This window comes from Gallinula chloropus, assembly GCF_964237585.1.
Source record: "Gallinula chloropus genome assembly, chromosome: 2".
Lineage (NCBI taxonomy): Eukaryota > Metazoa > Chordata > Aves > Gruiformes > Rallidae > Gallinula > Gallinula chloropus.
In genome coordinates, this window is record NC_140086.1 from 145,435,744 (window position 1) to 145,457,144 (window position 21,401).

The 21,401-nt window shown below is 41.9% G+C and overlaps 1 protein-coding gene across 1 annotated transcript in view; it reads left to right on the top strand.

Moving 5' to 3' along the window:
* The window catches only part of GPR158 (G protein-coupled receptor 158), a gene marked incomplete at both ends in the record, with an annotated part of 204,233 nt that overhangs the window by 160,840 nt on the left and 21,992 nt on the right, over positions 1-21,401 (top strand). The window contains one exon of the mRNA XM_084280298.1: positions 17,935-18,173. Within this exon, the coding sequence (XP_084136424.1) occupies positions 17,935-18,173 (239 nt within the window). The remainder of the gene's footprint in view (positions 1-17,934; positions 18,174-21,401) is intronic.

Genomic DNA, 21,401 nt, shown 5'->3' on the forward strand with positions numbered 1-21,401 from the left:
AAGCCCTCATATTGCTTTGGAAACCTTTAGGTGGGGACTGCCAGACTCTTTTTAGAAGTAGCAATTGATGGCTTCTGGTATCAGCTAGCATTGGCTCCTGATGAATAAAACCCTCTTATAACTGTGAAAGAGAGACCTTGACCATTTTGTGTTTCCAATGCGTTAAAATTTGTATGTTCTGCTAGTATGTTCCTCAGTTGCCTGTTTCTTGCTTCTCCAAATAAAGGTATAGCTGAGCAAGACCAAGAGTGAGGCATGCTTTTATCCGCTTAATTCCTACAGGTTTTGTTGGTAAAAGCTATGAACTGTGTCTTTTCCAATTACCCACTTATCCATATGTGTACTTAGCTTACCAGCTTACAGGGTATCTGCTCACCACTTAACTCCAAAGCAACGCTTATTTTTTCTTAGCTGTGCATTTACTTTGAGACATTATTTCAGGTGCCATTTTGGCTTCTCTGCCTTGGACCATCTTAAGGCTAATGGTGTGATACTTTGTTGGTTCATTCATCACTGCTGTGGAGCCAGCAGTGTTGCTGGTTTAGCCATGTAAGGCATGTGAGTGATCAACTGGAGCAGGCAGACTTGTGTCGCTCTTCAGCTGTCCTTCAGACACTGGGCATGGCACCAGACAAGGTATCTATTCATAACACACCAGGCATGCATGGGGGTTGCAATGCAGTGTTTATTGGATATGCAAAGAATCACAGAATTACCTTGGTTGGAAGGGACCTTTCAGATCATCAAGCCCAACCACCAACCTAACCTGCCAAAACCACCTCTAAACCATGTCCGCAAGCACCACTTTTTTGTTCCACTGGTTTTCTGATCCCACGTTCTGTCTAGGTAATTTATCTGCTAGACAAATCCTAGTGTTTTTTTCAAAGGCTAATTCTGAGATCCCAGCAATTCCCTTCTGAGTTTTTTTTAATCATATGCCAGCCACAACCAGGTCTGTTACTTATTTGTTCCACCTCCAATGACAAAACCAATTCTTCACCATAGATGTGTAACAAACTCCCTTGTTCCTACCTTCTTTTGGGTGTCTTTTTAAAATACCACTTTTATGAAGGAAGTCCTTCACTTGCAAATGCAGATTAGCAGTTTGGTAGCTAGCTGTCTCTCTCTGCCTGCTGCTCCTGGTTGCGTGTGTGCACCTTGCCTGGGTTTGCAAGTTCTATCTCCAGGCCCCATGAAACACCTAAATTGCTTCTTGAGCTGAGAAAGTTGGGTTGACCAGAGAGAACAAAGACCTGTCGCTGTTTTCCGTGTTTTCCTTCTGTAGCATTCAAACTCATGCTGCACAAAAGGCTGCTTTATCCCATGGACACAGGCCAGGTAGCACTGCATGGCAGGAGGGGCGCAGCCACCAGCTGCAGACCCTTTCTGCCAGATCTTCCTATGCCGCTGGCGAGCACGTTCCTGTACAGAGTCACAGAGTGGCCAGAACACCACGTCTGTTAAACCTGCAGTCCAGCCAGAGTGGAAAAGGCCACAAACAGATAAAACCCACAAACTAAAACCCTTTAGACTCAAGCTGTGAGACTTGTTAGGAAACAAGGTAGAATTTATAAATGAAGTCAGTGAACTTTGTAGCTGCTGTCTGCACCTTGTTACTAGAAGCATAGCGACTGCATTAAAGCCGATGTCAGCAATTAATTACCCTGCAAACCAAAACAATACTTTCTGTCCCAAATCCCCAAAGTGTTTCCTGGGTTGGCTCCCCAACTTCTGAATGAACACAAGACTGTCAAAAAGAGCAAAATTGAGTCAACTGAGAGATACTGGAAATCAAAATTAGTGAGATGGGGTTTGTAGCTGTCTTCTCAGAAGGTAGTAAGTGTTTAAGCTGAGCTGTTTCCTAGCTTGTTGCAGCCTGGATGAAGCCCTAGCAGCCTCAGATGTATGAAGAGCTGGCAGCACGCCCTGCCCTGGAAAGCCTTGGGTCTGTCATCATGGATCAGCATTAGCATGCCAAGTCAGAGAGTCATCAATGTCATTTGCAAGACTTGTCAGATAGAACACAGAAACCAAATGATGTATCTCAAGACTATTTTCAGTGAAAACAAACGATGTTTTCTGTTCCCTTTTGTCTCCATGTTCATGGGCTGATTCGGTTTATTTTTGTCTTCATGACATAAGAAACACCACATTTAAGCTGCTTGCTACATTCAAGAGTCCAAATCTGTTTCTTGTGTGATTAGCTCTTGTTGCATGGATGTCATCAAGTCTGAATTTGGGTCAATGTCTGACTGTTAAAAGGTGTCTTATTAATTACCCCTTTTTTCCCTGGTTGTTTCTCCGGGTTACGTGATTGTAAGGCAAGGCCACTGCCACTGCGTTGCTTAGCACTATTTGATGTCTCTCTGATTAGAATATTTCTGTTTAAACAACTACTCTTAAAAAAAAAGTGACTTTTCTAATGTGTATGTGGCCTCAAAGTGGACCTGGGACTTGACCCTTCCTTCTTTCTTTGTCTCTGCAGATTTTGCAGAGCTTTGTGCTTACTGCGTTTTCCTCTCGTTCTGTTCGGTCCATTATGTTATCCGTAGGGTCTCATTGCTGTGTGTGGGTAGGTGCCCGTCTCTGCATCTTTTCCATCTTTTACATTCAATTTGAGGTGAGAATCTCTGAGCGTTTCATCTGTCTCATAACAATAAACCTTTCCTCTTTCTTCCTGAAAATTGAGGAATTTAAATCAGCTCTCCTCTATGCTTCCTTAATTCTCCTTCAGAAGGGCAGAATGATTTTAATTCAGTTTATCTTTAAACAGAGACATTATTCTTGGAGTTTCTTACATTGACTCAGAACCCTTGACAACTAAACCTTTGACCATAATTTAAATTGTCATTTTGGTCATTGTTTTACTGTGAACACAGAAAGCAATGCTTTTCAGAATTCAGCTTGTCAGACGATGCTATTTCTTCCTGTGTATCTGACAAGGAACACAGAAGATGAGAGTTAGTGTTTCTTGCTGTTGACTGCTTTAACTTGAATATTTTATTGCAGAATGACAAATGAATAGAACATTTCATTTATTTATTGAAGTTGTATGTTGCATTGTTATATATAACTTTGCTGGGGAGTACGGGTATTGCATTACCCTCTTCATTAGAATGGGTGACAGTGTTGTCTAGTAATAAATTTGGAAAATAAAAGTGAAAAGGTGTACTTTAGTGGGCCTTTGAGGAATATTCAGTCAAAGCTCTGAAGAAGTTCATATATTAAGTTACACAGAAGAGCTTCAAAAGCTAACTGTGCTTCTAATGCTAATACACTCCTAAAGCATATTAAATCTTAAGATTTAAGGTCTAAATAAAAACTGTGTTGCAGAAAGCATGCTAAGAAAATATTAGTGGCTTCTGAGTTTCTTCCCTCTATCTTTATATTTGTATAGTGACTGCACAAAGGCACAGAATCACAGAAGAGTTGAGGTTGGCAAGGACCTCTGGACACCATATATTCCAACCCACCTGCTCAAGGAAGGCTCAGCCAGAACAAGATGCACAGAGCCATATACAGTCAGGTTCTGAATTTCTCCAAGGACAGAGATCCACAACCTCTCTTGGCAGCCTATGCTAGTGTCTGACCACATTCACAGGGAAAAATATTTTTTCTTCTGCATAAATGGAGTATCTTGGATTTCAATTTGTGCTCATTGCCATCCCATCTTGTTGCAGGGCCTCACTGAGAAGAGTTTGGCTCCATCTTCTTTACCCCCTCCCATCAAATATTTCTGTATATTACTAAGATTACCCCTAAGCCAGGCTGAACAGTCCCAGGCCTCTCAACCACTCCCCTTATGAGAACTGCTCAACTCCTTTAACCATCTCTGTGGCCCTTCACTGGCCTCAGCTCCTGTATGTTCATGTCTCTCTTGTACTGGGGAGCACAGAACTGGACACAGAAATCCAGTTGTGGCCTCAGCAATGCTGAATAGGACAGAACCACCTCCCTCAACTTGCTGGACATGTTGGACCTCTCATATAGCCCAGAAGGCCACTGGCCTTTGCCACAGGGGTACATGGCTGACTCATTCTCAACTTGGTGTCCTTCAGTATCCCCAAGTGGTCTTCTGCAAAGCTGCTTTCCTGCCAGTTGGCCACCAGCATGTACTGCTGCGTAGGGTTATTCTTGCCCAGCTGCAGGACTTGGCATTTCTGTTTGTCGAACTTTGGGATTCCTGTTTGCTTATCTCTCTGGAGTGTTTTTGTCTCCAAGTGGCAGCAGAACCATCTGCTCTGTCAGCCACTCCTCACAGTTCTGTGTCATCTGCAAGCTTCTTGAGGATGCACTCTGCTCCACTGTCTAGGTCATGAGTGAAGAGGTTAAACAGTGTTGGCCCAAGTACCCCCTGGGGTACACAAGTAGTGACTGGCCTCCACCTGGACTTCTTGCTGCTAATCTGCAACCCTTTGAGCCTAGCAGTTCAGCCAGTTTTCAGTCCAACTCACTGTCGATCTCACCCATATTTCATCAACTTATCTATGAGCATTTTATAGAAAACGGTGTGAGAAGTCTTCCATGACTCAAGATAAACAGCATCCACTGCTCTTCCCTCAGCCCGCCAGTCACGGCCTTGCAGAAGACTTTCAGGTCAGTCAGGAATTATTTCATCTTCATAAGTCCATGCTGACTTTTCCCAGTCATCTTTGTCCTTCATGTGTTTGGAAAAGGTTCCTTGGAGGATATTTCTTTCTGTCACCTTCCCAAGGACTGAGATGAGTTTGACCAGCCTGTAATTCCCGAGATCCTCCGTCTTGCCTTTCTTGAAGATTGGAGTGAATTTGCTTTCTTTCAGTCAATAAGAACCTCCCCACAGAAGCGAGATGTTTCAAAGAGTATTGAGAGTGGCCTTGCAATGACATTGGCCACATCTTGTCATGTCCCATGCAAAGGCTTCGGTATATCCAGTTCACTTAACTATTCCCTAACCTGATTCTTCTCTACTGAGATTAAATCTTCCTTGCTCTAGGCTTTCCCACTGGTCTGGGATTACTGAAAGCAAGACCTACCAGAAAAGACTGAGGTGAAGAAGGCATTGAGTATTTCCTTCCTTCCTGTGTCATTTGCCACCAGGTCCCTGCACCATTCAGCAGTAGGCCTGCATTTTCCATAGGCTTTTTTTAAAATTCCTTCTGCCACTGTTACACTTGTAGAAGCATTTCTTGTTGCCAGTTGAACCTGCCCTGCCTTCAGGCAGGATTTTGGCTTTCTTAAATCCATTGCTGTATACTCAGACAGTGCTTCTGTATCCCTCCTAGGTCACCTGGGTCCTCCTTCAACTTCTTGTATGCTTCCTTTTTAGGTTTCAGTTTAATCAGGAGCTTCTGGTTCATCCATGCAGGCCTCCACCACCTTTGCTTGATTTGTTGCACACTGGTATGATCCATTCCTGACCTTGGAGGAGCGTAAAGATTTTTTCTTCCTTCTCTCAGGATCCTGAACTCCACTGTTCATGGTCACTGTAGCCAAGATTGTCCCCGACCATCACAGTAGCAGTTCTTCCTATCCCAGAAGCATGCGGTCTAGCAGAATGTCTCATGTCCTCGGCTCCCTAGTCTCCTGAAGTTACCACCAGTGCATTCCAGAAACTTCCTGGACTGCCTGTGCCCTGCTGTGTTGCACTTCAGCAGATACTGATGCTGCTGAAAACCCCCATGAGGACCAGAACCTGCAAGCATGAGGTTACCACCAGTTGTCAGAGGAAGGCCTACCTCAGGGCCTGCTGTCTTTGTATTCCTGATCAGGCAATCTATAGCAGACACCCATCACAGTGTCACCGCAAGCTGAGCCGGTGTCCCAGTGCAGAGCTCCATGCATCCCAGCTGCCTTCTCACAAACAGGGCAAATTGCCCTCCCAGTCTGTGCTTCCCAAAATGCCTTTACCCATCCATGGCACACTCCAGTCCTGTGATTAGGTGTTATTTTTAAGGACAAGGTTAGTGCTGTCGCTTCAGGAGGGTGTCCTAGCTGTTGAGGCCGATACCAAGCTGTGTGGTGTTTATGCTGTGCAGAGCAGGGAACAGTGAGTATTTGCCCAGACATGCAACTTTAATTACTTTCACAAAATTTAAATTCAGACAGGCATTCAGAAACTAGTCTCCAGGAAACTGAAGCTTCCTCAGAAGTGCTCATGATTAACCTAATTAGCAGTTTTTTCTGATTGCCACACATGCTTGCACATATTGAGAGTAAACATAGTTGAATGAGCACTTACCTGGCAATAGAACATGGAAGCTTACAAAGGGAGTAATTTTATTCCAGTGTTGCTGACACTATGCAATAACTCTGGGCTATGGTTCTTTCAATTACCTTTAACTGTATGTTGTATTTTATATGAAACATTGGGAAAAGAACATATAGAATACAATTTAACTCCTCCAGAGCACGAACGTAGCTGATCTGTTTCACTGACAATGATCCCACGCCAGATTCATGCTGAAATAGCATATGGAAAAATGTGGGGCTGGTCAGTGTGCCCTGCTGCTTGCACGAGCCAAGCTGAGGCTAATCAGAGCAGAAGAATCCATCCCTTTTCCACAGTTTGTCAGATGTTACTTTTGTACAGCTGGGGCTTTTAGTTGCTGGATTTTTTTAGTTACTTCTTCCTTTGCTATAGTATTATAAACAGAAGAGGCTTTCTTGTCGTGCTTCTGTATGTGACTTTGGACATATTTTTATTACTTTATCAGAAACTGCTCTGCACATACTGATGTTCCTTTTCTTACACGTTCATTGCTCTACTTGTTCTTCCGCCAGGAGGGGTTGAGTATATTCTGGAGAATAAATGAACTTGGACCAAAAAATTTCTGGTTTGGTCTGTGGAATTTAATTTTTCTAAAGTTCTTAGTGAATGCTAAGAGGGAAACCTAAGTAAGTTGGGCGATATGTCAGGGAATTTGTGTGACGAGCAGCCCTGTAATGTCTGTTTGCCCTCTGCATTCACAAGAAAAGACAGAGGTTTGAAATAAAGAAGGCTTGGAAGCTTTTAAAACTGTAAAATAAGACAGTTACCAAAGCAATGGGAGGTCTGTAGGTTCTACTGCAATTTTTAATAGTCATACTCACACCTCTATACTGATAGAGAAGAGGCTTATTTATAGCTGATGTTCCTACATCTTAAGTATCTGCTGGTGCAAGTATGGCTGGTATTTAACTTGTGCTTTTTATTCTATGTGGAGGTCAGTGCTCCATCATACTAGCAATTGGCCTTTCCCCACTGTAGGACATGCTTAGCATAGACCAGTAACTCAAAACCCAAATGCACAAGGTCCTGAGCAACCCACTCTTGACACTCCAGCTTTGATCAGGAAAGCTGGATTAGGTGATTTCTTAATCTCTCCCTTCCATCATCAGGTATTCCGGCATTCTGTGCATTAATCAACCAGAGCCACATGAACTCCCCAGATGCCCAATGAGCTTTTAATACCCTTGCCAGAGGTTTCATTCCTTCAGTGTAATCTGCTCCAGGCATACATTTGCAGAGGAATATTGTTAATAATAACAATATTTTATCACATGGAAATTTCATGCAAAGAAGTTGTCATTGTTTATGGTCTCAGTTTCTGTTGGTGGTAACACTTCTGTATCTCATGACAGCTGGAGATGTTCCTGACCTGTTGTAGAGTGTTTGAATCTTATTTTTTGCAGACAAGCTAAAGAATAAGCTTTCCTTTCAAATACACATGAAGGTCTTAGCCATGATACCTGCATGCACAACCATGAGATAAAGTTAATATTTATTCCACAAGTGGAAAGAGAACACAATGCTGATAAGAGCTTCCTTTCCAGTAGAGTTGATACAAAGTGCTGCTTACTGTCAATCACATTATAAAGGGGTTAACATTTATTTTATTAAAGTGGGCACAGAACAGTCAACAGATGTCATAACTCAGTATTGCAGTTCTATGTCTTCCTTCAATTTTCTGTACCACATTTCATTAAAGAACCAATGTCAGCTCATGAGGTCAGCTTTACTGCATATAGTAAGGGCACTGGCAAGCCAGCACCTCTTCTTGAGCTGTGCTGAACTATAGAAATCTGCATTGTTGACCTGTGAGGAGGATTGTGTCCACTCCGTGAGATTACACTTTCTTACACATAAGGGAAGTAAAGCAGTAGGACAGCTCCTTTCTCTTATGTCTGTCTTGTCTATGAATGCACATCAGTGAGAACAGAACTCATTAAAGACTGTCCCTTTCAGTGTGTCCTCATTCCTCTTCCTCAGTGGTTGAAAAGAAATGCAACTTTGGATTGTTCTTGTTCATGATTTCTTGACTCTTACTTTGTTAGGAAAACGTAGATACCTTCAAGTGCAAATATGTAAGCACTCTGCATGGTTAATTTATGTGGACTACTAGGAAAAGAGATTTTTCCATACATTAACTGTATTACTTTGAGGGAAAAGCATGAATCTTGGGAATTCCACTTTCGTAAATCTCATCAACATTAGGGGGAATCAGGATTTTTAAATTTCTTTTTAATAAGGTATCCATATCAATGAATTGATAAGATTGGTAGGATGATGCGGTAAAGAATGTGAACATTTATATGGCTTTATTTGGCTATGTGAAGGTGCACATATTCTTTGTCATCCAGTATGGAAGCAGCTGTATGAACCTTTCTCAACCAATTCACAGTAACTTCCAGCACGGAAACATTCTGACAGAAGGAAAGTGAAAGGAAAGAACACTCCAAAAGACACAGAAGAAATAAAAGGGCATAAAAGTGGTGATGTGTTCCAGTTTATAAAGACTGAAGTTTCTGTCCTTTCAATTGCTGATGTTTGCTTCCTCTGTCTTTAATAATGGTGGATTGCTGTTTTAAAGTAGCATGTAGGAACATCATTTCACAGCAGAAAAGGAAACAAGTGCTAGCAAGAAAATTGGTGAGGAGGTACTTTAGTGCCAGAAGATTTTGTGCATAGTGCTTCAGTGAGCACTCCACAGATACTGTACTTCTCCTGGTGTCTCTTTCTTTTCAGTGTTTTTTGTTTTGGTTTGGTTTGGGGTTTTTTGAGGTAATATACTTAGATGGGTTTATTTTGAAAAGACCTCTTGAATCTTCTCTGACTATATGCTGGACCCACAGTCAGTGACAGCTTTGAGCTGTATGTATGTACCTTTTCCTGCAGGCATCTCCTCTAAAAATGCAAAGAGAAAACTCAGAAAAATAGGTATTTGTTCAACTAGACAAAGTGACTGATTTTTTAAATGGAAAAAAATCAGGACAAGTAGCTATTTCAGCCTAGAATTAGCCATATTTATGCCTAATTTATCATTGTATGCCATGTCCTTGCAAGGCAGGTCTTGATTTCATCAAACTTAGTGAATTTTGCAGTTGCATTAAGCTCTTCACAATCTTCTCTGGTTCTTGGGAATTTTGTTTCTAGGCTTGGGGATGTGTTCCAGGTCTTCTGCTGTCACCCACTGCCATCTCCCAGATCTCTTTCCAAGCCTGCTCAGCAGTCCACTGACAGGCAATATCACTTCTGTTAGCTAATACTAGATGTCACATGGAGTTTGAAGTTCCTCAAGAAAGTATCACCAGCATAAGACACTGTCTAAGGAAAACAAAATTTGACTGCTAAAGATAAATTAATTTTACTCTGCATACAAGTGGAGTGTTCAGAGAAATCATCAGGTCACTGAGGCTCCTGTGATGACAAACCCAAACTCAAATTCGGTCATTAAAGTTCGTTCCTTGAGAGCAGGGATGGGTAACCTTGTTGCTGGGGCCTGGGAGACTACAAACTCCTGTACTGGTCTGCTCATTAAAGGGCTCCCAGGGATGTCAGCCAGTAACTGCCCAGCCTGGGTGAAATGAAGAGATACATCTGGCCTTCAGGCTGTAGGAACTCAAATCCTGCTCTAGAAATTCAGTAGCAGAATTGTATATTATTAAAGAGTGACATTAATAGTTTTTTAATGTTACTAAAGCAGCTAATAAGACAAAAAAGATTAAATGAAAGCACATTTCATTTTATGGTGCTTTAGTATAGAAATTTGCTATGCAATTAGAAATAAAAACTCAGTAAGTTAATGAGATACTTTTATTGAAATACTTTCTGTCTTGTTCAATGCATGATGTAGCACACATGAACTAACAGTTACAGTATTGTATTAACCACGTGTAATGGGATACGAAGGGGAAAGCAGTGAAGCATCCATCTGTGAACATTAAGACATTTATCTGTGAAATTATGATTATGTTGTTTTTCTTTAGTTGTCAACTACTATTTAGTGCATTTCTTAAAAAGCAAAGTATAATGATCTGTAAATATGCTATGGATGTATAGTTCAGTCCTCTCAATAAACCACTGCTAGCAGCGTGAACTGTGATTCACTCAAGTTCACTAAATTTTGGATGCAGCTTTTTGATCCAGAGAAGAGCCTTGCAGTGTTCTTATATGGTACCTTAATACATTAATAATTTCAGTTTAGAGCAGTGATGAAACACATAGTGCAGCTGCTATTACCTGTGAAATCTTTCAGTCCTGTTGACAGCCTGTTACGTATTGTTTTTCATAAAGCTTCCACTTTCCACATCATGCAAATGGATCAGCATATCTACTGCCTTTAGCTTAAAAGGAAGGAGGTGTTTTGTTTCTGTGGCCACATTAAACGTGCTGAAATGGTACCATCCTCTGTTAACTGGGACTTACCATTCTCTGATCTCAGAAGTTGTAGTGCTTGCCAGTGAACTAAGGAGGAGCAGAAAAGAAAGAAAATCTTTCTGGATCAAGATATATAACCACCCCCAAATTTACTTTGTCATGGGTTTGGACTTTATCCATGACCTTACTGCTGATCACTAGAAAATGCCTGTAATAGTCAAAAAGGTTGTTGAAACCGTGAATGTTTTCAGTGGGAGAGGATGCCTCTATGGAGTAGCACTAACAAGGAGCAGAATTTGTGTCATCCCCACTGGTTTTACTCATCAGCCTTTGTTAAATGACACATTATGAGCCGGGATCAGGAGATGGCTTTTGTACATTCAGCTCCACAGCTCTCTCTGAACCAAATTTTGTAATGAAAGCCTTGAAAGTGCTCTTGACCCGTTGCAGGAAAGGATTACCAGAGGCAGTTCTTGCATCTATTTTCACAGTGTAAGCTTCCTGATAAATAGTGACCTTGAGGTCTTTTGCACTGCCTGTTCTGAAAGTCTTTGATAAGGGTAAAGAACTGAATGGCTTTAGATTTAGAAAAAGATAATAATCACCTGATGATTTTTAAGAAGCAAATAATTAGCTTAGCCAAAGCTTGTATAGGCTGAAGGATTTATAATCTTCAGTCTAAACTACTAGTGGCAGTAGTCTTAAGGACCTATGAATTAAGGTTTCTGCCACAAAACCACCTCAAATGTGAATGAAGAAGAGAGCTCAACAAGATTGGCTTGCTTATGGAGAAAAATCTCATGAGGAGCTGACCTCATTTTTGACTGAGGGATGTAGTTATTTAAACATATCTATCAGGAGGAAATTATTGAAATGGCTATGTTAACCATTTGGTACCATACTCAGAAAGAGATGGGTTTGTGCCTATCCCAGCACCTGGGGCTTTTCAGAATTTTAGGAGTCTCACATGGGATTCTGTGGTCATGAGCTCCTGGTTTAGGTGCTGCTGAAGCCACTGTGTGAATAGCCTTAAATATGAATAGTTGGCAAACAGGAGGCATGTCATTGCTAATTGTCTAGGGCAGATTGATGGGCTTTTTGTTTAACAGTTTGCATAGTCACAGTGTGTTCTGTAAAGCTCTGCCTGGTCAGAGTTTGACAGCGGAGGGTCAGATGTTTCACTAACACTGTGTAGTTCTGCTAATCTCAGCAGGATTCGTAGGGGTATTAGTGCAGTAAGTGGTTTATTACAAGAGATAATTAGCACAAAGCAGATGAGGATTCCATCAATAAGGAGACTTGGTCTGCATCACTGAAACCTAGTTACGTGATGTGGCAAGTCCCCTTGTTGAGCTTTCTAACCTCTCAGCTCCCCAGTGCGGGGTACATCCATCAGTACACACCCAGGATGGGCCTATCCAGTTGAGGAGCATCCATTTCTGATGAAACCTACTTGGATGATATGGTGGTAAGAACAAAAGCACTTCAAAAAGCATCACACACATGCAGTTTCAGTGTCTCCTGCGATGGAAGCTGGCAGGCAGCTGGAACGGATACAGGCAGCAGGGCAGTGAGCCGGGGAGCAAGGAGGCACTGGGGAAAAGCAAACCTCAGCTCATCTGTCAGAAGAGTCCAGCTGCTATCCTTGGAATTGGCTGCAAAGAAAGCTTTTTGATCTCTAGCCCACCAGGAAATTGAACTTTCCTCAGGTGGGAATTTAGACTTGCAGGCAAAAGGAGAAAATAAAGCATATGTATAGCATGAAAAATGTCAGCATCCAGGCTCCGTTTAAAGAAATACCAGATCATTTTGCTTGCTCATTCCAGGCTTGCCTACAGACTGTCAGACAAAACCGACTTAAAATCAATACATGTTCATCAAAGCAAGCTGTATTTTTAGACTCTTCCCATGACATTAAATATGCATGAGGCTGAGAGTCCAGTGCTGGTCATGTGGAATGAGTGGATCTTATTGCGGTGGGAAACCTGTTGGACTCCTGTTGCCTCCCAATACCTGAAACCTTCCTTTACACAGCATGTGATATCCCTCCCGCCTTCCTTAGTCTGCTCAAACTCTTGGACATTACAGCAGCACAGTTTATCTGCTGTACATTGATCCATTGATTCATCAAAGCACTTTAGAAATACCTTTATAGATGCGCTATTAAAGCTAATCTGGGAACTTACTGTATGGAGAGGGTTAGCATTGAGTCGTGACCCACGTGTCTTTGCTTACTAATGGCATTTTTCACCAGACACCAAGATAAAATAAATTTTTAACTCCTCTTCACAGCTCCTCACAGCTTGCTTTTCTAGCCATACATCTGATAAATTTGTATTGCATTAGTTTCCTACAACAAGAAATCACTTTAAAATTCTAGGGAAGATATCAAGGAAACTATACTTTCAAAAGCAGGCTCAAGATGATCAGACTCAATAAAGCAGAAGATCATCCCTGTTTCAGTGAGTATATTCTTCAGTGATGGACTTTACATCTGCTGTATGCTGAGATCTTGAGAAATCACTTAGGAGGTAGACTGTGACCAATGTGGAGACTTTTGGCTGGGATGTGGTTTAAAGAGCTGTTCATTTCTCTCTCTCCGTAGGGTTTTGTCCTTTCTAGCTGAGAGACAGTAACTTGTGGTATGAGTACATCTAAATAGGTTTGTGAAGTCTTGGGGGCTTAAGTGTTGATGTTCTTTCTTCAGTCATCTTTTCTACTTTGGAATCAAAACCCACACTCAGTGATTGTGTATGTGTGTGTGCCTGTGTGTCAGGTGTGAAGTGTAGGCTCTCTCGTGTGTTGCCATGGTGCCATACATGTGCCACTGGTACCTTTACACTGTTCTTAGTAGAATCATAACAGTTTACAAATATGCAGTAACTAGTGGCATGTTCACTGTTACTTCAGAAAAAACAGGTGAGATACAATCCCTGAACCATAGGAGGGCAATATACTTCATAAGAGCTTGACCTCTTATCTTTCTGATGTAGCTTTCATATCACAATAAAAATCACCAGTCTGGAACAGAACAGTTTGACAGCATGACTCAGTAGAGCCACAAAATGACAGATGCTAGAAATAAAAAATAAACAAACCGTGCCAGGTCATTGCTGTCAAAGCAGGATCCCTCACCTGGTGTTCCTGTCACTTAGGCAGTCAGCTGATAGTTTGGGGACCATGCTTTCCGTTCACAGCACAGAGTATTGATATGACATGAAAATTTAGTATGGTTTTATTTATTTTCTAAGATTACACCTTACATCCCAGTCTGTAACTGCTGCAGCAGTAGCCATGTGCTTTATGTGCTGTTTCCAAGCTGGTGACCACAGCCCACCCTCTGAACCAGCATGTTCTGTCCTTCTGCTTCAGATCTACTTGCAGTGTTGATTTTCTTTCCTAGCTGCTGAACTTCCCCTGGCTCTCAGTTCTCAGTGTTTGCAACTGATCTCAGTGTAGGCAACCAAGCCCTCCCCCTGCTTATATATATATATGGAGCCAGTCCCCTTCCCCCCACCAACCCAAAAAACTTCACAAATCCCCAAAAATAACAAACAACCCTCAAACATACCCAGAATTATACACAGACTTGGTGATGCTGCCAGCAGAATTGGGAGTTACCTGCAGTGGTCTGTGGGCAGTTCATTGAGCAGAACTGTGCCTCTATTTAGTCTGTAAAATGGGTGGTTGTTGCATAGCACCTTTAGTGCTGCCTGTAGCTGTCTGTATGTCAAAGCTTTGCTTGAAGGTGGCAGTGTCTTCCAGAAGCAGGTAGAGCACACTGCAGTGTTCTGTCTGATCTGCTAGTGAACAGAGCTGATGGCATGTCACTGAAAACGATGGATTGATTAGCCAGCCACAGCACATAAAAGTGGATTGCATATGCTCAACAGTTTTAACTGGGAGAAGGGCTAGAAGATGCTGAGGCAGATAATAAGTTTCCTCTTTTGCCTCAGAGAAGAGGATCAGAGGCCATACATCTCAAACAGTGCCCTAAGCTTCTGCCAGGGTACTGCCTGGCCCTACCAAGAATTCTGGGGCTATGCAAGACAGAAGTCCTTCCAGTTGGCATTGCCTTGCGTGATGCTCATAATTAAACATTAATTTGTTTGGGGATTTAGATCCAGAACAATATCTATATTCATCAACTAAGTAGCATCAGAGAACATTCCTGGGCACTGGAACTCCATCAGCTGTCCTGCTGAATTGTTCCAGTGGTCCCTGGCCTGCTGTTGCCCCATGCTAACCTGAGTGCTCCCAAGGGGCATCCCAGCATGGTTCGGGTGTTGGCTCAGGCCATTGCAGCAGGTAGTTTGCATGTGGGCACCTGGTCTTGGAGGGTAGCAGTTACAGTGGCTGGCTGTTCCCTGCCAGTTGGCATCAATGCCAGGGGCAACCCTGACCATATTTAATTTCCTAGTACAGTTGTAGCCCACCGACTGTACTTCTTACCTCCCTGAAAGAAATCTGCCTCATTTTCTCAAAAGCTGTTCCAACCCAATATGTATATAGATATACAGTGCAAAAAAGAGAGGACTGTTATCTACCCTGGAGTCAAAGGAGGCATTTGAACCAAGAACTCCACAATTTTTCTGACTGAGGGTACCAGTCTTCAGACAATAAGCGTTTGCTGATGTGATCTGGACTCAGATTGCAGCAGTTTCACTTTTTTTTCCTGGTGAACTTTGATAGCACATGAGTCAGAGGTACAGGAAGGAGAATGCTGCTCCATCCTGCTGAGTAGGCATCCTCTTGGGAGGGGGGACTCCCAGGCACTCTGCTTTGACATATATTCAGTAATACACAGGAGATGAGAGAAGATGGAGCATGTCTGCCAGCATTGGGGTGATGACCAATATGCATTTGGATTCCTGTTGCCACGGGAAGATGAGGGAATTACAGGTCATGTTCTGGTTGAGGTCTTTTAGGCCACAACCTCTGGAAAGGAGATTTTCAACACCACACATCTAACCTAAATCTACAGTTCCTCAGAGAGGTTTCTTTCTTAAAAAAAAAAAAAGTATAAAGTTCAGGTTATATTTAGGGCTGCAAGTTCAAGGTAGAAGTTGTGGTGGTAGACACTTATTTGTATGAAAAAGATGAGAAAAAAAGAAACTTGGTTTGATCCACTTTGTACTGCAAAATCTTATTTGTTTCACTGTGTTTCGATCAATAATGTAATAGCAACCTATTCCTCTCCCTTGGAAAGCTGTCTCACAGTCAGCCGTTAATGAGCTACTACCAGAAAAAGGTGTAGTGGGTCCTGCCTTGTTATGTCCAGAAAAGGCTCACATGTTTGCTTTCAGTACAGTCACCAGGAATTGACTTTGGACAGCCAAAATACAAAGAAGTTTCTAGTAGTTCTCATCTGGTTTGTATGATTTCTCCAGTTCTTAAAGCTCGTGTGCAATGAGATTTGTCTCAAATCTAAGCCATGATAAGATGGTGTTTTCCAGTTCATTACAAACTGAGTAGCTTTTCTTTTCCCTCAGAGTAGCTAAATACTAATCAGCACTCACAAGGGGAAGGGGAAAAGCCTTCACTTACTGGTTTTTGTGTTCTAAAATCGAGGACTTAGGGTGCTGCCCTGGATCAGTAGTGGTGTGACTGAGCAGTGCGGAGGGAGTCGCCTGTCTCGCCGCTGTGGAGTTGTCTGTCTATCCTGCCCGGAGTCTTTGGGAAGCTGCTTCCAACATAAAACACTTAGCATCTGTAAAGGGAGAGCAGAACATCTATCAAACATGGAAAGATCAAAAACTGTGACTCCCTGCGGAGTAACTGTTGGGAGGGAAACAGCTGAATAATGTTGAACATATTCAGATCTCTGCCTTCACCTAATGCACACTGTGAAGGCTGTTTGTAGGCAAACGATGATTCATTTTTATGGATGTGCAAAAGCTTTTGTGCTTCTGCCCTAAAAGACACTGCTCTGTTATTTGCTTGGGAGGCAATGCCAGTTGCTTGTGCCTTCTCTTAGACAAATATAGATATAAATATTAATCTGGGGAGTGTGACTTTTGGTTTTTTGCTGAAAAGGCAGGTCGGGCTGTGGAACGGCTTGGGAGGTGGCTTGGTGCTTGGTACGCTGAAAAGACTTGAGAGCTGACAAGGGCATGCAAAAGCTCAAATTCCTGAAAAAAAATCACGTTTCCTAAACCTCAGTGATAATTTGTCCCTTCATGGATGTCCGGAGTATTCACTGGACATGATCAGGAATCAGGAAGCACAGTGGTTTTGGGAACAAAATCCCTGAAACAGCTCACCTTTTCACACTGGAAGGCTCTTCACCACAATCTCCAAAAGTGCCTTTAAACTTCAGTTCATTTGCTTTTAAAGCTTTGGCTACATGAAAATTTTGGTGACAGCCTTAGTAACTTGGCAGGGGCAAGGCAGGAGCCCTGCGATGGCAGCAGCAGCTCCTGCAGGCCCCCCTTCTCATAGGCAAACACTAAGAGAAGGTTAGATGCTTTTGGCAGATCGTGTGCTGCAGGCAACGCAGAGATATTCCATGCACTGTGTAGAGTCAAACTACTCCCTTTTCCCAAGGCAATTTCCTCAGATGTTGGTTGCTCTCAGTGGGACCTTTTTCTGCTTTAGCAAGTGCTAAATGCAGGTGGTAGTTCCTTGAACACTTCTTGGTGGGAGGAAACCTATCCTAATAGAAAGTGCAAGTATTTTTAAAGTGAGTGCTACGTGTTCAACAGCTGTCACATGTGCCTTACTTCTGATTTGACTTTTCTCATGATGGTTCTGGCCAAGCTCAAAAAGCATGTAGTTGCCTCTAAACAAGTCAGAAAACAATTAGTATGGCGCCTTCCACATTTATTTCTATGAGGAGTATAGTATTGTCTCAGAAGCATCTGAGTGGGAAAAGTATCCAAGAAGTGCTAATTATTTTCTCTGGAAATAGTGTGGTTGGGGAATGAGCAGACAGACAACATCCAAACCGAATGAAATCTCACACACACGTGGTTGCTATTTTATGGAAATGACCTTCCCTTTTCCAAAGACAGAAGTCTTCCATGGGGAGCTGGAAGGTACAAACAGCTTGACAACACAGCATGTGAACGTGTGTGTCTAACAAAAACATAGCTAATATTTTCTGTTATGGCTGTATAGCACTCTCTGGGCAGCAGTCAGTTCTATTTAAATACAATGAATATGAAAGTAATAATGTTTCAAATTGCCCTCTTGTACATACTGTCAGGGGAAAGAATGTTGATAAATTTTTTCAATAATCTGATAGTGAAGTAAAAGTCCAATTCCTATGACTCAGCTAGTGCTCTTTTTAATTCTGCACTGTCTGGATGTTTCAGGGTTTTGAAGGTGTTCCTGTCCCGAACTGCTCAGCGTATTCCATACATGACAGGTGGGCGAGTGATGAGGATGCTGGCTGTTATTCTCCTGATAGTCTTTTGGTTTCTTGTTGGCTGGACTTCTGCAATAACCCAAAATTTGGAGAGAAACATTCCACTTATTGGCCAAGGGCAAACATCTGACCACCTGATCTTCAATATGTGCCTCATAGACCGCTGGGATTACATGATGGCCGTTGGTATGTTCATTTTCTAGCTTATATTTTAATTCCTAAAATAAAGCTTGGTTGGCTTTTCATTTTCTTCTTTTAGAATATCGTACAGTTTTTTCAGACTGCATAACATCACAAGAAAAGCTTCTAGAGGAATGAAATATTAGCATATATGTTTTTTAAATGGGTTGAGAAGTAAAACATTTAAAATACACTGAGACTTTTATGACTTTCAAAGGTTTGTAACTTGGATTGTAGTAATGAAGTGATGGGTGCTCAAGAAATTTTGTCTTTGAAGGCAGAAGGTACCTTGCTCTTCTGCTCTATTAAAGTGAGAAACCAGTCAGAGCACTTGTGCATGTGGAGGGAAGGAACGTGCAAGACCACTCGTTCATAACTGTACAGAGATTAGTATCAAGCTAGTGGGAACAGGGAATAGATACCAAACGTCCCAGTTTAACGTATTTGTTAGATGTGCTGTCAGTGCATAGGATAGGCAGGAGCTAAAAAATGACACCTTGCAGAACTTACAGCGAGAAGAAAAGTGACACATTTTTTATTTTATTATAAACAGTGGATTCCCCATGCCAGGATTCAGTTATACACTATAATATGCTTCATCTAGGTAGTTGGACAACTTCAGTGCTTCTGCACCCGGGGCTGTTTTTTCTAGTACAGCCAAGATGTGCCATCTTCTATCTTAAATACATGAGTGTTTTGAAATCTGAAACAAATTCCTTCCTTTCTGCCCTTTCCCTGCTTCCCCCATGGACATCCCACTGACAGAGCCCCAGCACTGAGGATCAGAGAGAGGTACTGGTGGCTACTCCACGTGAGAGTGCAGAGGAGATGGATGGAAGCAGCCTGGGGCTCTGAGGAGTGTTTTCTCTGAGAGTTGATGTATAGAAAACCAGTGCATGTTCATGCACAGCAGTTGTAAGGGGCAAACCCCTGCTGCCAGCTTTGCCAAGGACTTTCTGTAGCTCTAAGCTGCCCCTGTGCAGGCAGTCAGGGACACTGATACCCCAGGTGTCAGTGTGCTTGCTCGCTGGTAAACCACACGGAGAGGAGTGTAAAGGAGTACATTTTGAAATCTGTCTCAATTTGAGCCCTTTCGAAGGGTTGTACTGATAAAATACAGCCACATTGCAGTAATGGAGTAGTTCTGTTGCCAGAGATGATGTAAAATTAATAATAAGAGAATTAAATGTGGAACACTTGATGATGTCATCTGCACTAATCCTTTTCACATCAAAATTTTACTGCATTTCACAGCCAGCAATACAGTGTAGCTTTAATAAAACTTTGGGCGTGGTGGTTGTTGAAAATGGCAAACAAATGCTTTTATTCTCTGGATTTTATATCTGTGGTAGTGAAGTGATTAACAACTCAGCTCTTAATATCCAGTTATCATCAATAGTTCCTTGGTTGCTGTCAGCCCAGTGTTGAAAAAATCCAGGATCATTTTTTAGGGTATGTTTACATTTAGAGGGGTTTTTAATGTTTTTTTCAAAATACTCTCAAGGACGGTACAGTCAGAGCCATCTCTTGAGTCTGAAAAAAATTGGGTAGAATTTCTTAAGTTTCTATAATTTTGCCTTCTTACATAAAGTACCTTATAAGCAGAGTTCCACTTGTGCCAGTCTTTAGCAAACTATGGGAGCTGCATTTCTGGTACCTGGAGATGTATGTCTACAAGTCAGTACTAGCGTGTGTGTGTCTATATCTATTTTTATGTGGTCTATATATATTTTTATGTGTGTGTTCATATGCTCCACAAGATTTTTATTGTTAATAGCAGTCTGCTAAGTTTAGAGAAAGTAGGCTCTAGTTCCAAAATTAGATGCTTCATCTCAGAGATGTCAGGAGAAAATACCCATAATGCAGAACCCGTTTTATTCCTATAATTGATGGGGAACAGCCTTGCAAAATATTCTATGTCATAAATTAATTGATAGATTACAATATTTTATTTTAAATGCTAAAATAAAGATGCTGGGTGATAATTTATTAAAGGCTTGTTATTTAATTTAGTCGGGCACAGTACTTTTTATAAAACTAGTGAGTGCTTTGGAATATTGTTCATCACCTGTAGCCCTTGCTGGGATACCTCCTTCTCCTTCTTTCACTCACCTGTCAACGCTTTACTGAAATGTAGAGCGGGAATTTTCAAGGTTGCAGATGAGTGAAGTGAGAATTAACAAGGCACTGTTAGAAAATCATAATGGGATGAAACCTTTGTGCTACCAGAGATTATTGAAGTTAGGCCTTATGAAGCATTTTCCATACTAGTCATGGTACATAGGCTCTGTCCCCAGAGGCTTTTATTGCAGTGAATGTTTTATATTTACATTTCCATTAAGTTTAAGAGGATGCTGTCTGCAAGAGAAGTAAGGACTTAGACACAAAGGTTGTCATTTCTGCCATCACCTCTGTACTCTGTGATATGCTGATAAGAAAAATCAGCATTCAGTAAATCTTATTTAATCTACATAGTGTAATGTAAGTTAGTATGCATTTTCCTTGAGGTTGGGTACTTGTGGGTTGTCACTTGTCTGGATTCTTTTATTTCCTTTGTGTTCAGTTCTGCATCACTGCCAAGGTTGAGGCATCCATCTCATTGACAAATCGTGGCATGGTTGACAGTCCAACATTTTAGAGAAGCACCCGAGGCCTTCAAAATGCTCAGCCCCAAAGCCTTTTTCCTATGGCCTGAGTATATTCTCTACCTCTACCTGTCACAGCCAGGTGCCAAGTTGGGGGAAAAAAAAACAAACCAGTGAACTTTTGGTACCTAAGTGCTTGCAGTGTCAAAAGCCAAACTATTATTCTTTCCTGAGGGAAGAATGCTTTGAGTGAAACAGCACAGGATTTAAAAGAACTTCCCAGAAACTGGGGAAAAAACCCCTATCAAAATAGTCAGTTTAATGAACAAAACCCCAGGCAGGAGAGAAGGGCAGGCAGAGATGCAAACACACATAAACAAGCACAAATAAAAAGCAGAGGTGAGATCTTGGCAGGATCTGACTTCAGCAGGGCCAGGGTTTCACCCAGCATGGATAAGATTTGAAGTGTAGTTTTTAAAAATCCCCCCATGCATTGTGTGTGTTTTTCAATGTTATAGTTAAACCAGAAGTGAATGGCAGGTATTGGCTAAGCACAGGGAGGTATTTTCCCTCGGTGCCTGGCTGATTGCCGGCTGGCAGGAGCTGTGCTGCTCCACGCAGCTGACCTGAGCTGCTGCCATAGCCCCCT